This window comes from Lithobates pipiens, unplaced genomic scaffold, assembly GCF_037356315.1.
Source record: "Lithobates pipiens isolate NorthernLeopardFrog02 unplaced genomic scaffold, aLitPip1_a1.2 Scaffold_23, whole genome shotgun sequence".
NCBI lineage: Eukaryota > Metazoa > Chordata > Amphibia > Anura > Ranidae > Lithobates > Lithobates pipiens.
This window is the reverse complement of record NW_027507785.1, coordinates 224,977,280-224,997,065: the sequence shown is the minus strand read 5'-3', so window position 1 is coordinate 224,997,065 and position 19,786 is coordinate 224,977,280. Positions and strand designations below refer to the sequence as shown.

At 40.6% G+C, this 19,786-nt stretch overlaps 1 protein-coding gene across 1 annotated transcript in view; it reads right to left on the bottom strand.

Annotated features, from left to right (window-relative positions):
- SNX7 (sorting nexin 7) overlaps positions 1 to 19,786 on the bottom strand; it is a 204,465-nt gene that overhangs the window by 45,619 nt on the left and 139,060 nt on the right. The window contains exon 8 of the mRNA XM_077452874.1: positions 6,573 to 6,725. Coding sequence (XP_077309000.1) covers positions 6,573 to 6,725 — 153 coding nt within the window. The remainder of the gene's footprint in view (positions 1 to 6,572; positions 6,726 to 19,786) is intronic.

The window sequence follows — 19,786 nt, the reverse complement described above, 5'->3', positions numbered from 1 at the left end:
AGAAGCTAAAGAGATTGATTCCTTAACCATTTTGACACTACAATACCAAGGTTGACCTATTTAAAAAAAGAGTAATAAGAGTGGAATGTCAAAAGAGTGATCCATAAATTCTGAAACCTGTCCATTCCACTTAATGGTCACAATCATTTTGTGAATCCTCTAGCCAGCACTATTCTAAGCAGAAGACAATACTTTAGCAGTATTTCAATGCACAGGAGAGCAATAGAAGACTAGATGTTACTGTCATATGCAACAATGTTTTATATAAAAGTGCTATACAGTAACAGTTAAAAAGGAGAACACCCTCTATTCCCAGGACTGTATATAGACAAAGGATGAACCACCGCTCCAAAGTAATTCTTGAAGACTGAAGTCTCCTATTGATGAGCCCCAGGTGCTGACCATTACACACACCATGAGCAAACAAGCAGGACAAAACTCTGGATAGCCGCACACTGGAAAAAGACTTGAAATCCCATCTTTAATTGAAACAACGTGGGTCACATCAAAACAAGATAAAAAAAATCCACAGCAAAAGGAAAAACAGGGTACAGGAAAATGCTGTTATTCCTTTTGCTGTGGATTTTTTTATTTTGTTTTGATGTGAGTCAGGTTGTTTCAATTAAAGATGGGATTTCAAGTCTTTCCAGTGTGCGGCTATCCAGTTTTGTCCTGCTTGTTTGCTTACACTGTATTTAAACAGACGCACCTCAACAACAATACCCATTTGTTCAGGCTTCATCTCTTGTGTTATGTGAATACTACTGCTAGTGGAATTAAAGACCACCTCACAAGAGAAACACGAGATGGTTTTATTTTTGTGGACATTTTGTGTCACTATTGGGAGACTACCATTTCCTGTCTTGACAGGAAGGGAGGAAAAATCTCTCTACTAAAATAATGACAAATTAAACAATTGACAGAGGCTACACCTCTGCTCAAACGATTATAAATAAAAAAAAAATTACTGAGATTTTGCTTTAGTATATGAAGTATGCAGAACTGTAAAGCCACATAGAATGATGGTATTTGTGATAGGATGCAATAAAAATAGCCTAAAGGGGGTACATCAATTAAATCTGGTGCTTCATCTAATTGGATTTTTGTGGGCAACAGTCCTACTTTTATTGTGTGATAGGCAAACACTTTCTTCTCTAAGAATCTGTTATTTTCATTACACTACAAGTAATTGATGTTCTATATAATTTCATGGTATAAATGTTGAATAGTTTCCAGTGATCGCGCTTCTTGCACCGGGCTAGTAAAAACGATTTGAAAAGACACGGCTAATTTCACACTATTATAAATAAGAAAAAGATTTCTGTGAGGAGAGCATAATTTCAATCAATGCTGAAAATTCTGAGCACACGCATACAAATGAAGGGTTTATATATTATAATTTGTAGACGTCTACTAGGTCTAAATTGTATTGAAATTGCATAATTTTCTACATTGGATAGCATGGAAGAAAATCAATTTTTCAGCTTAAGAACATCAACAAACATTCCCACATTACGGTGAAATTGATGAATTGTGTTCATTGTAAATTAGCTGCAACAATCACTCCTGGAGCTAAAGACATATGCAAATACGGACAATGTAATTAAAAGGGAGTTGCTTATGCAGGCAGAGACCTGGCACAGCCAAGCCTCTCCAACTCCTAGAAGTAGCTCTAGTGTTCTAGGATAGGCATATTGTGCACAGCATGCAGAGGTTTGTTGAACAGCAGCACTAGCATGGATATCGGCAGCAGGCAAGGAAAGCCTTATGGCCCGTACACACGATCCGAATATCGTAGGAAAACGGACGTCCAAGGAAGGATCGTACGATTTTCGGATCGCGTGTACACTACTTTCGACAGCCGATCACGACCGTTCATCCGATATTAGATCGGACATGCACGGAAATTTTCCCCGTACGATTTTCGTTTAGTCAGTATAGTTGTCGTCTGAAAATACAATACAAATACATTACAATACATGACATCACCTCAGATTTTTTTTTTCTATCGTACGAGAATTTTCGTGACTTTATTTAGCTATTCAATTTCTACTTGCGATTATTAACCGAAAACGGTCGTATGACATTCGGATCGTGTGTACGGGGCATAAGGCCTAGTACACATGATCAGAAAATCTAACAAAAGAATGCTTTTGAAGAGATCATACGATAATCTGATCATTAGTACACAGCTTTCCAGAGCCAATCAGGACAGTTTATCTGAAACTATTCGAAGGGACAAACACAAAAAAGTTCTCATACGATTTTCATTCGTTTAACCACTTACAGACCGGACCATTTTGCTGGTCAAAGACCAGACCACTTTTTGCGATTCGGCACTGCGTCAGTTTAACTGACAATTGCGCGGTCGTGCGACGTGACTCCCAAACAAAATTGACGTCCTTTTTTTCTCACAAATAGAGCTTTCTTTTGGTGGTATTTGATCACCCCTGCGGTTTTTATTTTTTGTGCTATAAACAAAAATAGAGCGACAATTTTGAAAAAAATTCATTATTTTTTACTTTTTGTTATAATAAATATCCCCCAAAAATATATATAAAAAAACATTTTTTTCCCTCAGTTTAGACTGATACGTATTCTACATATTTTTGGTAAAAAAAAAAAAAAAAAAAAAAAATCGCAATAAGGAATCATTGATTGGTTTGCGCAAAAGTTATAGCGTTTACAAAATAGGGATAGTTTTATGGCAATTTTTTTTTTTTTTTACTAGTAATGGCGGCGATCAGCTAATTTATTGTGACTGCGACATTGCGGCGGACACATCGGACATTTTTGACACATCTTTGGGACCATTGTCATTTATACAGTAATCACTGCTATATAAATGCAGTGATTCCTGTGTAAATGACACGGACAGTGAAGGGGTTAACCAGTGGGTGGCAGTGTAGGGGTTAAGTGTTCCTAGGGGTGTGTTACTAACTGTGGGGGGGGGCTGGACTTTCATTTAGCGAACACTGATCTCTGCTCAAATCACATGGAGCAGAGATCAGCATCACTAGTTGCTAGGCAGAATGGGGAAATGCTGTTTACACGGCATTTCCTCCATTCAGCCGCCCGTGAGACAATCGTGGGTATGCCCGCGGCGATAGTCCGCGGGACCCGCGACCTGACTGACGGGGGTCCCGACCGGCACGCGAGCGCACCGCCGGCGGCGCGCTTGCGATGGCAGGGCGGCATTGAAGATTGGACGTACCTGTACGCCAATATGCCTGCCCGTGCGCCGGTCGGGAACCGGTTAATCAGTACAGTATTCGTCCAGAAAAAAAAAAACAACAAAAATGACCATGCATGCGCGGAAATGAAAGAATTGCAATACAACACATTCAATTAAATCACTTCCAAAGTCATATGAGAATTTTCGTAAGTTAGTTACCTCTTCAAAAAAAAAAAGGACGATCATTAATCCAATATTTTCATTGTGTAAATGAGGCTTTAACTAGGCAGGTAGCGGAAAGAACTACCCTTGCAGTGTCCGGCCGTCATGTATTGTATATGTAGACAGCAAGAGCCCAGTGCACATTTCAGAACATTGGTAGAGGGAAGAGCACCGGCTACCAGGAAGCAAGGAATAATGTAAATATTATTGCTCATTTCCTATCCCCCCTGACAAAACAAAAAGCGCTTTGAAAAGAGGGACAGGTCAAGGATACCTTTTACAGCTGAAGTGTAGCTTTAAAGTGGAAGTAAACTCCCCTATCGTTTTCAGCCATGGAAGTTGCCATCTTTGCCTCTGTTTAATCTTCAACTGCTATGGTGCTGCACATGTGATTCGTTATGACACCAGCCATTGGATGGTTTGATAGTTTGGCTGAGAGCACAACCAATGTGTAGTTAGCATTCCCGGCATGCTTTTTTTTTTTTTTTTTTTTTTAAATCCAAAAATCCAAAAATTCTGTATAAATCCATGGGTTTACTTCCACTTTAACTATAATGATCACTCCTATGTAGGCATTGAGGTACGCAGGCATGGAAGTCTGTTCTTAGAGTGGACAGTCTCAAGCACTCATAACATGAAATACAAGCAGTCCCCGGGTTACAAACAAGATAGGGACTGTAGGTTTGTTCTTAAGTTGAATCTGTTTGTAAGTCGGAACAGTTCCATTTTTTAAGTGTAGCACCAGCCAAAAAAATCTATTTTTAACCCTTTCATGACTAAGCCTATTTTTGGAATTTGGTGTTTACAAGTTTAAATCCATATTTTTTGCTAGAAAATTACTTGGAACCCCCAAACATTATATATATTTTTTTAGCAGATACTCTAGAGAATAAAATGGCGATTGTTGCAATATTTTATGTCACACGGTATTTGCGCAGCGGTGTTTTAAATGTAACTTTTTGGGAAAAGGGACACTTTCATGAATAAAAAAAAAACAAAACAGTAAAATTAGCCCAATTTTTTTGCGTAATGTGAAAGATAATGTTACGCCGAGTAAATAGATACCAAACATGTCACACTTTATAATTGCGCGCACTTGTGGATTGACGACAAAGTACGGTACTTAAAAATCTCAATAGGCTACGTTTTCAACATTTTTTACGGTTACCAGGTTAGCGTTACAGAGGAGGTCTAGTGCTAGAATTATTGCTCTCGCTCTGACGATCGCGGCGATACCTCACATGTGTGATTTGAACACCGTTTACATACGCGGGCGCGACTTCCGTATGCGTTTTCTTTGCTTCGCGAGCTTGTGGGGACGGCGGGCGCTTTAAAAATTTTTTTTTTTTTTTTTTATTTATTTTAAAATGACTAAATTGTTTTAATAAAAAAAAAAAAAATTGATCACTTTTATTGCTGTCACAAGGAATGTAAACATCCCTTGTGACAGTAATAGGTGGTGACAGGTACTCTTTATGGAGGGATCGGGGTCTAAAAGACCCCCCACCCCTCCTTTACACTTCAATGTATTTAGATCGCTGAAAACGGCGGATTCTGAATACCGTATATTTTTTTTTTTAAAACCGGCGCCATTGGCAGCCGAGTAAACGGGAAGTGACGTCATGACGTCGCTTCCGTGTTTACGATGAGGAGACTGGAACGAAGCCGAATACGGCTTCGTTCCAGCTTCTCCCCAGCGGCCGGAGGCAGCGGAATTTGAATCGGTGCTCCCGATCGAGCGGGAGCACCGGTAACAGCGGCGAGAGGGGGGACGTCCCCTCCCGCTCCTCCGGCATAACAGCCGAGCGGCTTTTAGCCGCATCGGTTGTTATGCCTGGATAGCCAATCGCCTGCTGAAAAAAACGGTACCGGGATGATGCCTGCAGGTGCGGGCATCATCCCGGTATACCCCCGGAAGCCGAGTACGCACATCTGCGTACGCTCGGCGGGAAGGGGTTAAGCTTTTTGGATAGCATAGGGAAGGGTTATCACCCCTGTAACATTTGTTTGCTGTCTGTGTCCCAATGACAATTGGATTTTGAAAATTTTGGGCTGTTAAGGAAACATGGACTGGTGATAAAGCATCAGTGGAGACACCTTTTTCCAATATTAACTCTTACAGGAGTAAATTTCCCTTCCTAGGGGTAGATTTCCTCGAAACTGTCTGTTGTCGCTTGTAAGTCGGATGTTTTTAAGTAGGGGACTGCCTGTATCTGGCACACTGCTGCATGTACCTGCCAGCAAGAACCAGGTGTCAGCCCCATAAGTGGTTCATTCTCCACCTCAGGTACAGTAGTACAAAGACAAATAGCTGCACTGCAGAATAATAAGCAGCCATCACAATTTAATACAACAATCCAGTGCAAGCCAGGCCACCTGTTTGAGTTTAGCCGTAAAGCACTCCTATTTTGAACAAGCAAGCACCATCCTTCCAACATCTGTTGACCAACAATGGATGCCAACATCAAAGGGTATCCAACAGTATCTATGAAAGGCTGGACATACACACACACACACACGATGCCCCACTCTCAGCCTCCTAATACTCACATATAACAGTATGGCTTGGCCAAGTATCATGTTTGTTGCTAAAGAATATAGTCTGTGCACACAAATGTCTGTTCCTTAGAATTTGGGTCTGAATGACAGTTTAATTCTCCCTAAAGAGATAACCATTTTAAATGAAAGTATAAAACACAGCTTAAAAGTTTTGAAATAGAAAATAAAAATATTGGAACTCTTACCTGTATGAACAATAAGGATTTTCCCTTTTAAACAGCATAGGCTCCTATCACCATGCTTGCTTGGCACAGTGTAGTTAGACGGCTACAAAAACAAGGGCTTGTCTAGCAAATCATTGCATTTTATGGCTGCACTACAAGAGGCTTAACCTGCAATTGGTGCTGTGGATGAAATCCCTAGCAGACATCATGCCAGCTTGAAGATGTGGGGTTAGGGAAAGTGATCGGGGAAAAGGGACTATAAAATTCAAATCATTGCATTTCATGGTTCTACAACACCAGATTTCACCAGACATTATTACTGAGAGTGAAATCCTTAGTGTTAAATCACAGCAGCTGCAAGATGATAATGTGAGAAATAAAATGTTTTGTTACGTATATACTGCATCTCAAGTAGTACTGATGCCACGTAAGAAGTGATCAAACAATCTTACCTCTTCGTAATAGTTTATCTGGCAATCTGCCATATTTACAAATGTATCTTTCAAGTCTGATCTCATGTTTTTTGCCCATCTCTCCCAATCGGCTTTCAAAGCATTGTTGGCACATTCAACTTTGTCTTCAAGTTTCCCGACCTCTTCTTTCAGCTGAAATTAAAAGGTATTTGATAAGCAGATAAAATACATAATTTCAAAGAAAATATGAATATGTAAAAGAGCAGTGGAGTGCAACGTCCGCTTTTGTGCCAAGTCTGTAATACATGTTGACATTCTAAGTATGATGATGGAGGCTTGTTTACAAGTAAAGAACCTGATCTGAGCAGTACCCAAATATGTAAAGAGTTAAAGTGGTTCTAAAGGGCCAAGGTTTATTACAATGCATTAAGGTTAAACAAAAAACCTTCTGGGTGCAGCTTCCCGCCCCCCCCTCCCCCAATACGTACTTAAACTCTATCTGGTTTCAGCGATGTGCAGGAGAGCAACGGCTCTCCGGGGTCTCTTTCTCCTCAATGGCTTACACAGCAGCGGGAGCCATCGACTCCTACTGCTGTCAATCACAGCCAGGGAGCTAACTACAAGAAAGTGGGGATGGGGCCGAGCCGCTCTCCATGTGTGTATGCAGTCACAGGAGTGTGGCCTCAGGAGTGAGCCTGCCGAAGTACCCCCATAGCAAGAGGTTTGGTATTGGGATATTCAGCAGGGGGAGGAGCCAGGATCGCTAGCGGGGGACCCAAAAAGAGGAGGATCGGGGCTGATTTATGCAAAATTGAATCACTAAAAAATATATCTCCTACATAAATCTCAGAATAAGCATGTGCCAGAACCATGGGGGCTCTATAATCGAACATACCCCAATGGTGTTTTTAATTGAAGTAGGATTCCAGGCATTAGAGTAGGACTTTACCACTGTATCTCTAAAAGGGAGGATTTCCCTCACTTCACTGGTCAAGTGAGGAAGATTTCTTTAGTTCCTGATCCAATGAGCATGGTCACCAGGACAGGAGGTGAGCGGATACTGAGACATCAATATTATCTGACATGATTCCTTCCTACGTTGTTCTGCAGATGGCAAGATGCACCAAGGGTTGGATGCGCAGCCCTGGAAACTCACCAAGAAAAACTTGCTTTTATTCTCTACCCACGTTCACGGTTCGGGGTGCAACCTACAAAAGAGGGTGCACTGTACTGTAATGTTAAGGTATAGAAGGAAGCTGACTGCTTGTTCCTGAGTTTCCAGGGCTGCACATCCAATGCTCGGTACCTGATGTCTGCATAACAGAGAGGAAAGATGTACGATCATCTGAAAAAGTAATTTTTTTTTTTTTTTTACAAAAACAAAAATCGCAGTGTGTTACTGTATTGAGCACTGTAATGCATAGGGACTTTTTGGGAAAAAGTAAGTAAAAATGTAAGTGAACAGTGTTGAAAGAGGGTGCCAGGGGATGCAGAGGTAAGCAGTGATGGAAGAGGGTGGCAGGGAATGTAAAGGTGAGTAAAATTGGAATAGGGTGGCAGAGTGTGCAGGGGTTAACCCCCGTGTTGGGAGGAGTGCACTTGTGCTGTCTCGGAGGCCAGGCAAAGAGACTGGAGGAATCAGTGGCAGCATGGGTGAATGGAGGAGACAATGAATGACACACAACTAGCACTGTTAAAGTGGTTGCAAACCTTTGTTTTTTTTAATTAAAATAACAAACATGTTATACTTACCTGCTCTGTGCAATGATTTTCCACAGAGCAGTCCCGGTCCTCCTTTTCTATGGTTCCCCATCAGTGCTCCAGGCCTCTCCTCTTCGGCCGGTGTCCCCATGATATGCGGCTTTCCATGGGATGTACCCGTGCAAGCTCGCTCCTGAGTCCCGCTGGGGTGAAAAAACTTTAGGCTTAAGAGCCACTTTAAAGGCTACTAATCTACCTAGCCGTCACTTTGCCCCATGCCACACTTTAGCCAGACTAAATGTTGTCGTTAGTTATACAAGTACATAAATTGTTTTACTAATGAACAAATCCTTCTTAATTGTGTTACTCCCTTATCATAAAGCTTCCTGTATATAAATAATTTTTCATTTAAAATTGTGCATGTGCATGCAAATGTACTGTATGTAAATGCCTGTAGTAACGTCTGCTGCGCCATTTTGCACAGACAGAAAAAAGACTAGGCACACCCCTGCATATACCAGGACTGGCTGGACAGAAATTCTTTGACACAATAACAAGCTCCCATAGATGCATTTCAATGGTACATTTAGCCGTATGTCTTGAATTCAGATTTAAATTAGGGCCAAAACAACTAATCGGTTAATAGTCAACTAATTGATTATGAAAATAGTGGTCAACTATTTTCTTAATCGATTAATCGGACAGCCGATTAGTTAGCCTGCATACAGAATGTATTATTTGTTTACATATCAGGAGATACAGTGCAGCACACACAGCTTAGTACACCATCCATACATGTCAATAAGTGCCCGGGAACTTGAAAATGTGAGGAGCAATGTCTCATGGGACATGTAGTCCTGGGCAGGAAGTGAGTGGTTCTAAAAGGCAGAGATTTTTTTTTACCTTGCTATAGGGGCACTCTATACTATACTTTGCAGCTTGCTATTGGGATACTCTGTAGTAAGGAAGAGCCAGAAGCGTCGGTGGGGGACTCTAGAAGTCGAAAATCAGAGCTGCTCTGTGCAAAACCATTACACAGAGCAGGGAAGCATAACATGTTTTTTTTAAAACAAACACTTTAACCCAGAGAAGGTGCAGGCTGGAGGTAATATAAGACATTATAATTACATTTAAAGTAAAGACTTTTACCAGCATTGTGCAATATATTTAAATGAAAGCCATGAAATAAAGCTTTTAGTACTACTTTAATATAAAATATTTATATCTCCCCTTCCACTCTTCATATAGCTTCATGTCTAACTCCTAGTTAAGATGCCCATATATCCTACTTCTGGGAGCATTATTATATATATGATAAAAGGTAATATATATTATTACAGTCACCTTTTCACTGTTTAAATTAACCCCTTATTGTAGCGATTATGTGCTCTTTTTATAGTATAAAGGGATTTTTTTTTAACCCCATTATGACAGGTGATACAAAAAGGAAAAAAAAAAAAAAAAAAGCATGCTGCTGCTACTAAAGGTCTTAGGACTGGTTCACACCTATGCGTTTTTTTGTGCTTTTTGCAGAAACACACTACAGTTCATTTAACATGGTTTCCTATGGGACACGTTCACATCTATGCTTTTTTCAGCCACTGCGTATTTGGAAAGGGTCAATGATGCACAACAGTGATTTTTGTTTTTGTTTTGATTCAATAGACTTCAATGGAGAACCTGCAGTAAGTTGGAATGGAAAAGCATATAGAAAGTTTTTGCAGCGATTTGCGTTTTTTAATCTGCCCAAAAACAAATTGACCAAAAAAAAAGCATAAATGCAAAACACAGCAAAATCGCATGTGCAAAAATGCAAAACGCACTGTAGAAACGGATCAAAAGCAAACTGCATAGGTGTGACCCGAGCCTTATGCTGGCCACACACATCAATTTTCAGACGAGAATGTTCATACAAAAAAATCTTTGTACATTCGCTAAATGAAAGAATGTTGTTTAAAAATTTCACTTGCGTTTAACATTCCGTTCATATACTGTCCGTTCTTAAAAAAATAAATATATATATATATATATATATATATATTTTTCTTTTAAGAAAGACATTGTTTTTGTATGGCCAGCATATAATATATTACAATTCTGTCTGAAAATTATCAAAAGTGTCTCATTTTTTTTTTCTATAAATAAAAAAATCTGAGTCGGATATTTACCAGATTCAGCCTCTATTAGTATTTACAGTGTACAGTGCCTTGCGGCCCCCTTGAACTTTTCAACCTTTTGCCACATTTCAGGCTTCAAACATAAAGATATAACATTTGTATTTTTTGTGAAGAATCACCAACAAGTGGGACACAATTGTGAAGTGGAACGAAATCTATTGGATATTTTAAACTTTTTTAGCAAATAAAAAACTGAAAAATGGTGCGTGCAAAATTATTCGGCCCCTTTACTTTCAGAGCAGCAAACTCACTCCAGAAGTTCAGCGAGGATCTCTGAATGATCTAATGTTGTCCTAAATGACTGATGGTGATAAAAAGAATCCACCTGTGTGTAATCAAGTCTCTGTATAAATGCACCTGCTCTGTGATAGTCTCAGGGTTCTGTTGAATACGCAGAGAGCATCATGAAGACCAAGGAACACACCAGGCAGGTCCGTAATACTGTTGTGGAGAAGTTTAAAGCCGGATTTGGATACAAAAAGATTTCCCAAGCTTTAAACATCCCAAGGAGCACTGTGCAAGCGATCATTTTGAAATGGGAGTATCAGACCACTGCAAATCTACCAAGACCTGGCTGTCCCTCTAAACTTTCAGCTCAAACAAGGAGAAGACTGATCAGAGATGCAGCCAAGAGGCCCATGATCACTCTGGATGAACTGTAGAGAACTACAGCCGAGGTGGGAGAGTCTGTCCATAGGACAATAATCAGTCGTACACTGCACAAATCTGGCCTTTATGGAAGAGTGGCAAGAAGAAAGCCATTATCCATAAAAAGTCTAAAGTTTGCCACAAGCCACCTGGGAGACACACAAAACATGTGGAAGGTGGTGCTCTGGTCAGATGAAACCAAAATCGAACTTTTTGCCCACAATGCAAAACGATATGTTTGGCGTAAAAGCAACACAGCTCACCACCCTCAACACACCATCCCCACTGTCAAAAATGGTGGTGACAGCATCATGGTTTGGGCCTGCTTTTCTTCAGCAGGGACAGGGAAGATGGTTAAAATTGAGGGGAAGATGGATGCAGCCAAATACAGGACCATTCTGGATGAAAACCTGTTGGAGTCTGCAAAAGACCTGAAACTGGGACGGAGATTTATCTTCCAACAAGACAATGATCCCAAACATACAGCAAAATCTACAAAGGAATGGTTCACAAATAAACGTATCCAGGTGTTAGAAAGGCCAAGTCAACGTCCAGACCTGAATCCAATCGAGAATCTGTGGAAAGAGCTGAAAACTGCTGTTCACAAACGCTCTCCATCCAACCTCACTGAGCTCGAGCTGTTTTGCAAGGAAGAATGGGCAAGAATTTCAGTTTCTCGATGTGCAAAACTGATAGAGACATACCCCAAGCGACTTGCAGCTGTAATCGCAGAAAAGGTGGCTCTACAAAGTATTAACGCAAGGGGGCCGAATAATTTTGCACGCCCCACTTTTCATTTTTTATTAGTTAAAAAAAAGTTTCAAAAATCCAATAGATTTCGTTCCACTTCACAATTGTGTCCCACTTGTTGGTGATTCTTCACAAAAAATAAAAATTTGATATCTTTATGTTTGAAGCCTGAAATGTGGCAAAAGGTTGAAAAGTTCAAGGGGGCCAAATACTTTCGCAAGGCACTGTATATCTTCTGTCTGTTATTCTAAAAGTAGATTAGAGATTTTGCTCCCTAACCATATAGATGGTTATTAATATTTACCACTGGATATCGATATTTAAGAATAAAATTGCCTTTTTTTTAAACTTTACTAAATTATACACCACACTTTTTTTTCAAGATTATCTGATTAATCGATTCATCAAAACAATAAAATCAGCCAACGAATCAATTATGAAAATAATTGTTAGTTGGAGCCCTATTTTAAATTCAGTATTGATAAAACAATTAGAATGTTCCAAATGACATAGGACTATAAAATAATATGCATAGATTCTGTTCAGCCTAAACAAGAGCAATGCATAAATGTATTGAGTAGCTGCTACACACATTTCTAGAATTCCTCGCTCTCTGCTACTGATAAATGCCATCTGTGTTCTTGTCTGCACGAAAAAAATAAAATACATAAAAATCTTCAAGCCATCGGACATCCCTTGGGTGAGAGGAACCCGAAAATGATACACAGATTGTGTTTTCTGCATATGAAATTGGCACAGAATAAAACCATGCATATTATGCTGGCATCTGCAATTGTTTTGTAATTGGCCAGATTGAATGATCATGTTTTGATGTACAGAATGTTTTTAGGCTTGCATTTTCCTAAGGGATATATGCTAGCAAAGCGATTGTTTAACATAAAGACCCCAAATTCAAATATGAAAACATCTTTATTGGAAGAGTTTCATTACATTTCATCACAGTGTATATGGTGGAAATATATTAGAATTAAATTATAGTCATTTAAACAGGGCTTAAGGAAATAAATTGTAACAGATCTACGGTAAATTAATAATACAGGAAAAATTCCAAACATAGAAAACTTACAAAGGACGATCTATAAAAAAAAATGAGAGAAACAAAAAACACAAGGTCTCCGAGCCCCTTCACATTGGTATCGTGGCCTCGTTAGCGGTAAAGTGCCGCTAGTATTTATAATCCCTTTACCAGCACTGTGCAGGCAGGGCGGGGAACTTTAAACCCCTAAGGTTAACAAGGGGTTAAAAGCGCCCGCAAAGCAGCGCTTTGGCAGCTCTTCCCATTGATTACAATGGGCAGGGGCGGTTAAGGAGTATACAATGCTCCTGCACTGCTCCAAAGATGCTGCATGCAGGGCTTTTTTTTGGTCCTGCAAGCGCACCGCCCCAGTCAAAGCACTCATGCTTTCAGGCCGGGGTAGCTTGAGAGGTGCTTTTCAAGCTCTTTACAGGCATTATTTTTAGCACTAAAATGCCCGAAAAGCACCTTCAGTGTTTACGGGCAACACTTCCAATTTCCTGAGATGCATTTATAAAGGTTGAGTCAAGCTAAGTGCCCAAACATTTCTTTCCAGTCTATATATTATTTTCCAAACAATGAATATTGCTTAACATGCTATTGCACATTTTACCATTTTGTTAAAGGGATTGTAAAGTGAATTTTTTTTTTAAAATAACAAACATGTTATACTTACCTCCACTGTGCTGCTCGTTTTGCACAGAGTGGCCCCGAACCTGCTCTTCTGGGGTCCCTCGACGGCTGTCTCGGCTTCCTCCTGCAGGTGCTTCTCACATTCATGCGAGCTCCCTCGCATTGTGAGAAGCATCTGCGGGCTATAGCTGCTCCCTGTATCACACGGCCCCGCCCCTCGGCGCTCCGCGTCAGTGGATGTGATTGACAGCAGCGCGAGCCAATGGCTGCGCTGCTTTCCATCCATCCACTCCAGCCAATCAGTGGCCAGGCTGAACGGTGGAAAGGACGTCGGGGGACGAGCACGGGACTTTCGAGGGGTGAGGTAAGTAAAACGGGGGGGCTCGGGGCGTCTGAGTCACCAAGAAATGGTGAAACAAAAAGATAGTTCTCCTTTATGAGGATCATCAGGAAAGACAAAAAGAGTCAGTCTTTCTGAATGAACCATCCAGGCAAAGGAGGGAGATCTCCTTCTGGGGAATTGGAGCTGGACAGAGATGCGAAAATGATGTTCAGGTGAAAGTTCAACACTACCTTAGGAGGTGAAGTTCTGGGTCTCAACACAACCTTGTCCTTGTATAGGACCAGAAAAGGGTTCTTTACATAAGGCTGCCAGCTCAGACACTTTGCAGATGTGATAGCAAGCAACAAGAAATGCAACCATTTGAGTGAGAGTAAAAGTGGGATTATCAATAAGTTCAAAATAAGCTTTAAGTGAAGAGAGAACCAAATTCAAATCCTACAGAGTCAGAAGAGAGCCACGAGGAACAGTCTGTGTTTGTTATGGAAAAAAAAAAAGGAACCCTTACAATCATTTTAAATGTCTTTTATTGGGATTTTATGTAACAGACCAACACAAAGTGGCACATATTTGTGAAGTGGAAGAAAAATGCAGGATTTGGTTATTAAATAGAAATCCCAAGCTTTGAACATTTTACGGAGCACTGTTCAATCCATTATCCAAAAATAAAGAGTATGACACAAGTGCAAACCTACCAAGACACGGCTGTCCACCTAAACTGACAGGCTGGGTAAGGAGAGCATTAATTAGAGAAGCAGCCAAGAGTCCCATGGTAACTCTTGAGGCGATGCAGAGATCCACAGCTCAGGTAAGGGAATCTTTCCATCCAATCTGACAGAGCTTGAGCGATTTTGCAAAAAAGAACGGGCAACATTTTTACTCTCTAGATGTGCAAAGCTGGTAGAGACATACCCAAAAGGAGGTGGTTCTACAAAGTATTGACTCAAGGGGGCTGAATACAAATGCACGCCACACTTTTCACATATTTGTCAAAAAAAAAATTGAAAACCATTTATCATTTTCCTTCCACATCACAATTATGTGCCACTTTGTGTTGGCCTATCACATAATGTCCCAATAAAATACATTTACATTTTTGGCTGTAACATGACAAAATGTGGACAGTTTCATGGGGTATGAATACTTTTTCGAAAGGAACTGTATGTAAAAATTAAAACCACAAAATCTCCTTCAAAATTAGGGTAGCAAAACAAGCCTGCATAATAGAACCAAAGTAGGGTTGCAACTAACGATTATTTTCATAATCGATTAGTTGACCGATTATTGTTTCGATTAATCAGTTAATAACCTTAAAAAAAAAAGTGTGGTGTATAATTTAGTTAATATGTAAAGTTAAAAAAAAAGGCAATTTATTCTTAAATATCTCTATATGCAGTTGTAAATACAAATAAGCAACTATATGGCTTTGGAGCAAAATATCTAATCCACTCTGAGAATAACAGATAGAAGAGATATACCGTATATACTCGAGTATAAGCCGAGATTTTCAGCCTCTTTTTGAGGCTGAAAGTGCCCCCTCGGCTTATACTCGAGTCACCGCTGTCTGACTGCTCGATCAGCGTATCGAGCAGACAGACGGCGGACATTAAAATTCAAAAGCCGCGCCTCCTTCTCCGCCTCCGCCTGTGATAGGCGGAACACTGAATTTCCCAGCAGTCAGTGTTCCGCCTATCACGGACATCCGCTCATTCTCATACTACGGACGAGTATGAGAGGATGTCCGTGATAGGCGGAACACAGGCTGCTGGGAAATTGAGTGTTCCGCCTATCACAGGCGGAGGCGGAGGCGCGGCTTTTGAATTGTAGAATGGCCGCCGAGAAGAGCGGCGATCCTGGAGCGGCGATCCATCGGCACGACACGGGACGGAGGAGGCACGGGACGGAGGAGGCTCGGGACGACGGCGGCTCGGGACGGAGGCTTGGGACACAGGTAGGCTGGACACACACACAAGGCTGCACGGACACACACACACACACACACACACACACACACAGGGATGGATGGATGGATGGATGGATACACACACACACACACAGGGATGGATGGATGGATGAATACACACACACACACACACACACAGGGATGGATGGATGGATACACACACAGGGATGGATGGACGGACACACACACAGGGATGGATGGATGGATGGATGGATGGACACACACACAGGGATGGATGGACGGACACACACACAGGGATGGACGGACACACAGGGATGGACAGCCATGTCTCACCCTCGGCTTATACACGAGTCAATAAGTTTTCCAGTTTTTTGGGGGTAAATTGGGGGCCTCGGCTTATATTCGGGTCGGCCTATACTCGAGTATATACGGTACTGTATGTATTAGAGGGTATATATATATATATATATATATATATATATATATATATATATATATATATATATATATATGCTATATACTCTATATACTATTAGAGGAGAGATGTACTGCATATACCATTATAGGAGATATACTGTACATACTATTAGAGGAGATACACTGTATATACCATCAGAGGAGAGATGTACTGTATACACCATTAGAAGAGAAATATACTGTATATACTATTAGAGGTGAGATACACTGTATATACTAGAGGTGAGATATACTGTATATGCTATTAGAGGATATATACTGCATATACAATTAGAGGAGAGATATACTATTAAAGTGTCAATCTGGTAAATATCATCAGACTCACTAACTTTAACCCCATTTTGTTACTGGCCGATTAATCGATTATGAAAACAGTAATCGATTAATTTCATAATCGATTAGTTGTCGATTAATTGATTAGTTGTTTCAGCCCTAAACCAAAGTCTCATCAAAATTATTTTGGGTTAGGGGCCTTCTCTGCCTTAATTGCTACAGGGAGACCACAGGCAACACTGGTAACTAGTTCTTCGTTCTTTTGTTTGCTTTTACTCTTTAAATATTTTTTGTAACAGGACATTAAGATCACCCAGAGAAAAAAAAGTAAAAATTCATATCCCTAGCCTTATTATGAATTAAGGGAAAGATCTTCAACAAGTGAATTACTATCCCTGTCGCTTACATCTAAAGAGATGCAACCTGGATGAGCTCTTGTTTGAAGTTTCTGTGAATAAAAGTTGATTTGATGTTTTTTGATCCCTTATTCCCAAATCTTCAGCTGCCCTCTATGAATACTTATCTTTTATTGATGTTTGTTACTCTGTGCTTTGCTTTATGTAATTGCTTCCCCGGCTGGCTCATTAATTAGCTGTAGTAGTCAAACTCCAGATGTTGTCCAGAGGCTTTAACCTAGCATTCTCTGCTACATTAAAATAACACTCTTACGTGACCAACATTTGAGGTTTGGAAGCAATACACCTGCTGAGATAACCTTGCATAAGATGAGAAGAAATAGGTTTATAAAGTTTTTTTTATTACTATTTTGATTTCAAAGTAATTAAGCTGCCTTTAATTTTTTTTAATAATTACCGACAGGAAAAAGTAAACTGTGTTTTATTATTATGATGGAACGCGTAAAAAAAAAAAAGAAAAAAGGGAAGTGCATTAAGGGTGGGCTGCCAGTCTATTCAAAATGGTTGAATTAAAGGACAAAATTGAAGGACAAGTTCTGCAATAAGCAATATCGCACTGCTTCTAGCCCCACATAAGTACACAGCTGAACCATCATTCCCCCACAGTTGTTTACTTAACGCCAACAACAGAGGCCTCTCCCACTGTCTAGATTTCTACCAGTAAAAATCTAGTGCCAGGCTGTACAATGCTTTAGCAGTACAATCCATTCTATTCAAGTCTATGGGACATTACTGCACGGGTGTTAACATTTTAGCCCTAGATTTTTATCAGCTAGGATGTAAAAAACTGGAGAGCCAGCTGCGGAAATATGCAAGCACTTGTGCAAAGCTGAAGAGGGGTGTGGCATGGCTTAGTTTCATATATTCAGGGGGTAAATTTTGGACTTGTCCTTTAGCATGGTCTACTTTACTACGCAATAATGCCTTGCAGCCCTAAAGGGCCTTTTGGATGGTTATACAGAGCAAAAACCAAAGCTTTGGTAAGGATTAGATCCTTTAGGAGTGGGAGACAAGGAGTGCATCCAATATCAAAAGTGCTCATTATGTCATACAAGGAATTTTCAACTTGCCGGAAAATCTTAAAAGAAAAGTAGGGCCAAAGCGGTTTTGGACCCTACTTCTCCTGCGAGTCACAGGAGTGACCTTAGTTCTGCACTCCTGTAACCCATATTAAGCCGACAGCAAGCTGTTAGCAGACTTGACTCCACCTATCCAGGCTCTGGATCAATCTTGACTTTAATGTCAGGTTACACCCAGATGCCTGACCGGCAGCTGACTCAGCCTCTCAGCGTGCTGCTGAGAGCTTGAGCCAGCTGCCCGGCCCCCCTTTCACAGCCCAGCGCTCCAGTGAGCACTGGAGGAGCAGAGAAAAGAGCCAGTGAATGACAGTCACTGGTTCTCTGCTCACTGAAGACCAAGAACTGAGCGATCAGTAGTCTTTGATCACTCGGTTCTCGGTCTTAGAGGCAGCGGGGAGACAGATGCAGCATCAAACTGCATCCACCTACATGAGTATAAAGGTTTATATTTTGATTTCCCATACTTCTCTTTTAATGTGTCTGGCCTGTTCTACTACAAACAAGTTGTGAACACAAATTGTCTAATTCATGTGGTGAAGTGGAAAAAGACCACAAAATTTTATACAGGAAAGAAAGAAGGCTCCCAAAAACATCTTCACCCCTAATATTTACAAAACTACACCATACCACTGAATGGTGATAACAGATTCCATGAGAAGTGATATTGGAAAAGATATTGGAACAATTTCAGGTGGAGGTAAAATACTGATTCACGGGTAACAGAAGATTTCAGTGAGTGGATCTAGTATTAAAGAGGAAGTAAACCCTGATGAGTTGACTTCCTCTTTGATTCCCTGCAAAGGTAAAGCATAATGGACTACTATGCATCGCATAGTAGCCCATTATGTGTCACTTACCTGACACAGGAGCCAGCGATGTCACCGCTGTCCCCTGTAGTCCGGAGCATCCATCTTTTCGGTGGGTCTCGCTGCTCCACCTCTGTCATTCAACGAAGCCGCGATGACGTCACTCCCGCGCATGTGCATGGGAGCCGCCACTCGCGGCATATTGCCGTTGACAGCGGCGCGCTCAGTGCGCGTGCATGCCGCTGTCTCTCGGCAAATATCTCCTAAACCGTGTAGGTTTAGGAGATATTTCTTGAACCTACAGGTAAGCCTTAATCTAGGCTTACCTGTAGGTCAAAGTGGTTTGTAAGGGTTTACAACCACTTTAATTAATCAGGTTAACTGCATGCTAATATGCACACAGTGAGGAGACAGCAGATCACATGACAGCTGCAGCAGAAAGGTGTAAAAAGAAACCTGAGAAACCCATACATACTGTTATTTACTAAACTTATTATAGGCTTGGTACAGTACCAGACTATGGACAAAGGGTATTTACATATTCTTAACAAGCCATAAAATAGCTTTAACCACTTAAAGACTGAGCCTCTTTCTGAGATTTGTTGTTTACAAGTTAAAAACTGTTTTTTTTTGCTAGAAAATTACTTAGAACCCCCAAAAATCATACTTTTTTTTTTTCGAACACCCTAGAGAATAAAATGACAGTTGTTGCAATACTTTGTCACACTGTATTTGTGGAACGGTCTTACAAGCGCACTTTTTTTGGAAAAAAAAATACACTCTTTTGAATTAAAAAAGAAGACAACAGTAAAGTTTGCCCAATTTGGGCCGCTCGTGGAATGGCGGCAAAACTTTTACCCTTAAAAGTCTCCATAAGCGACGTTTAAAAAATTCTACAAGTTGCATGTTTTAAGTTACAGAGGAGGCCTAGGGCTAGAATTATTGCTCTCGCTCTGCCGATCATGGCGATACCTCACATATGTGGTTTGAACA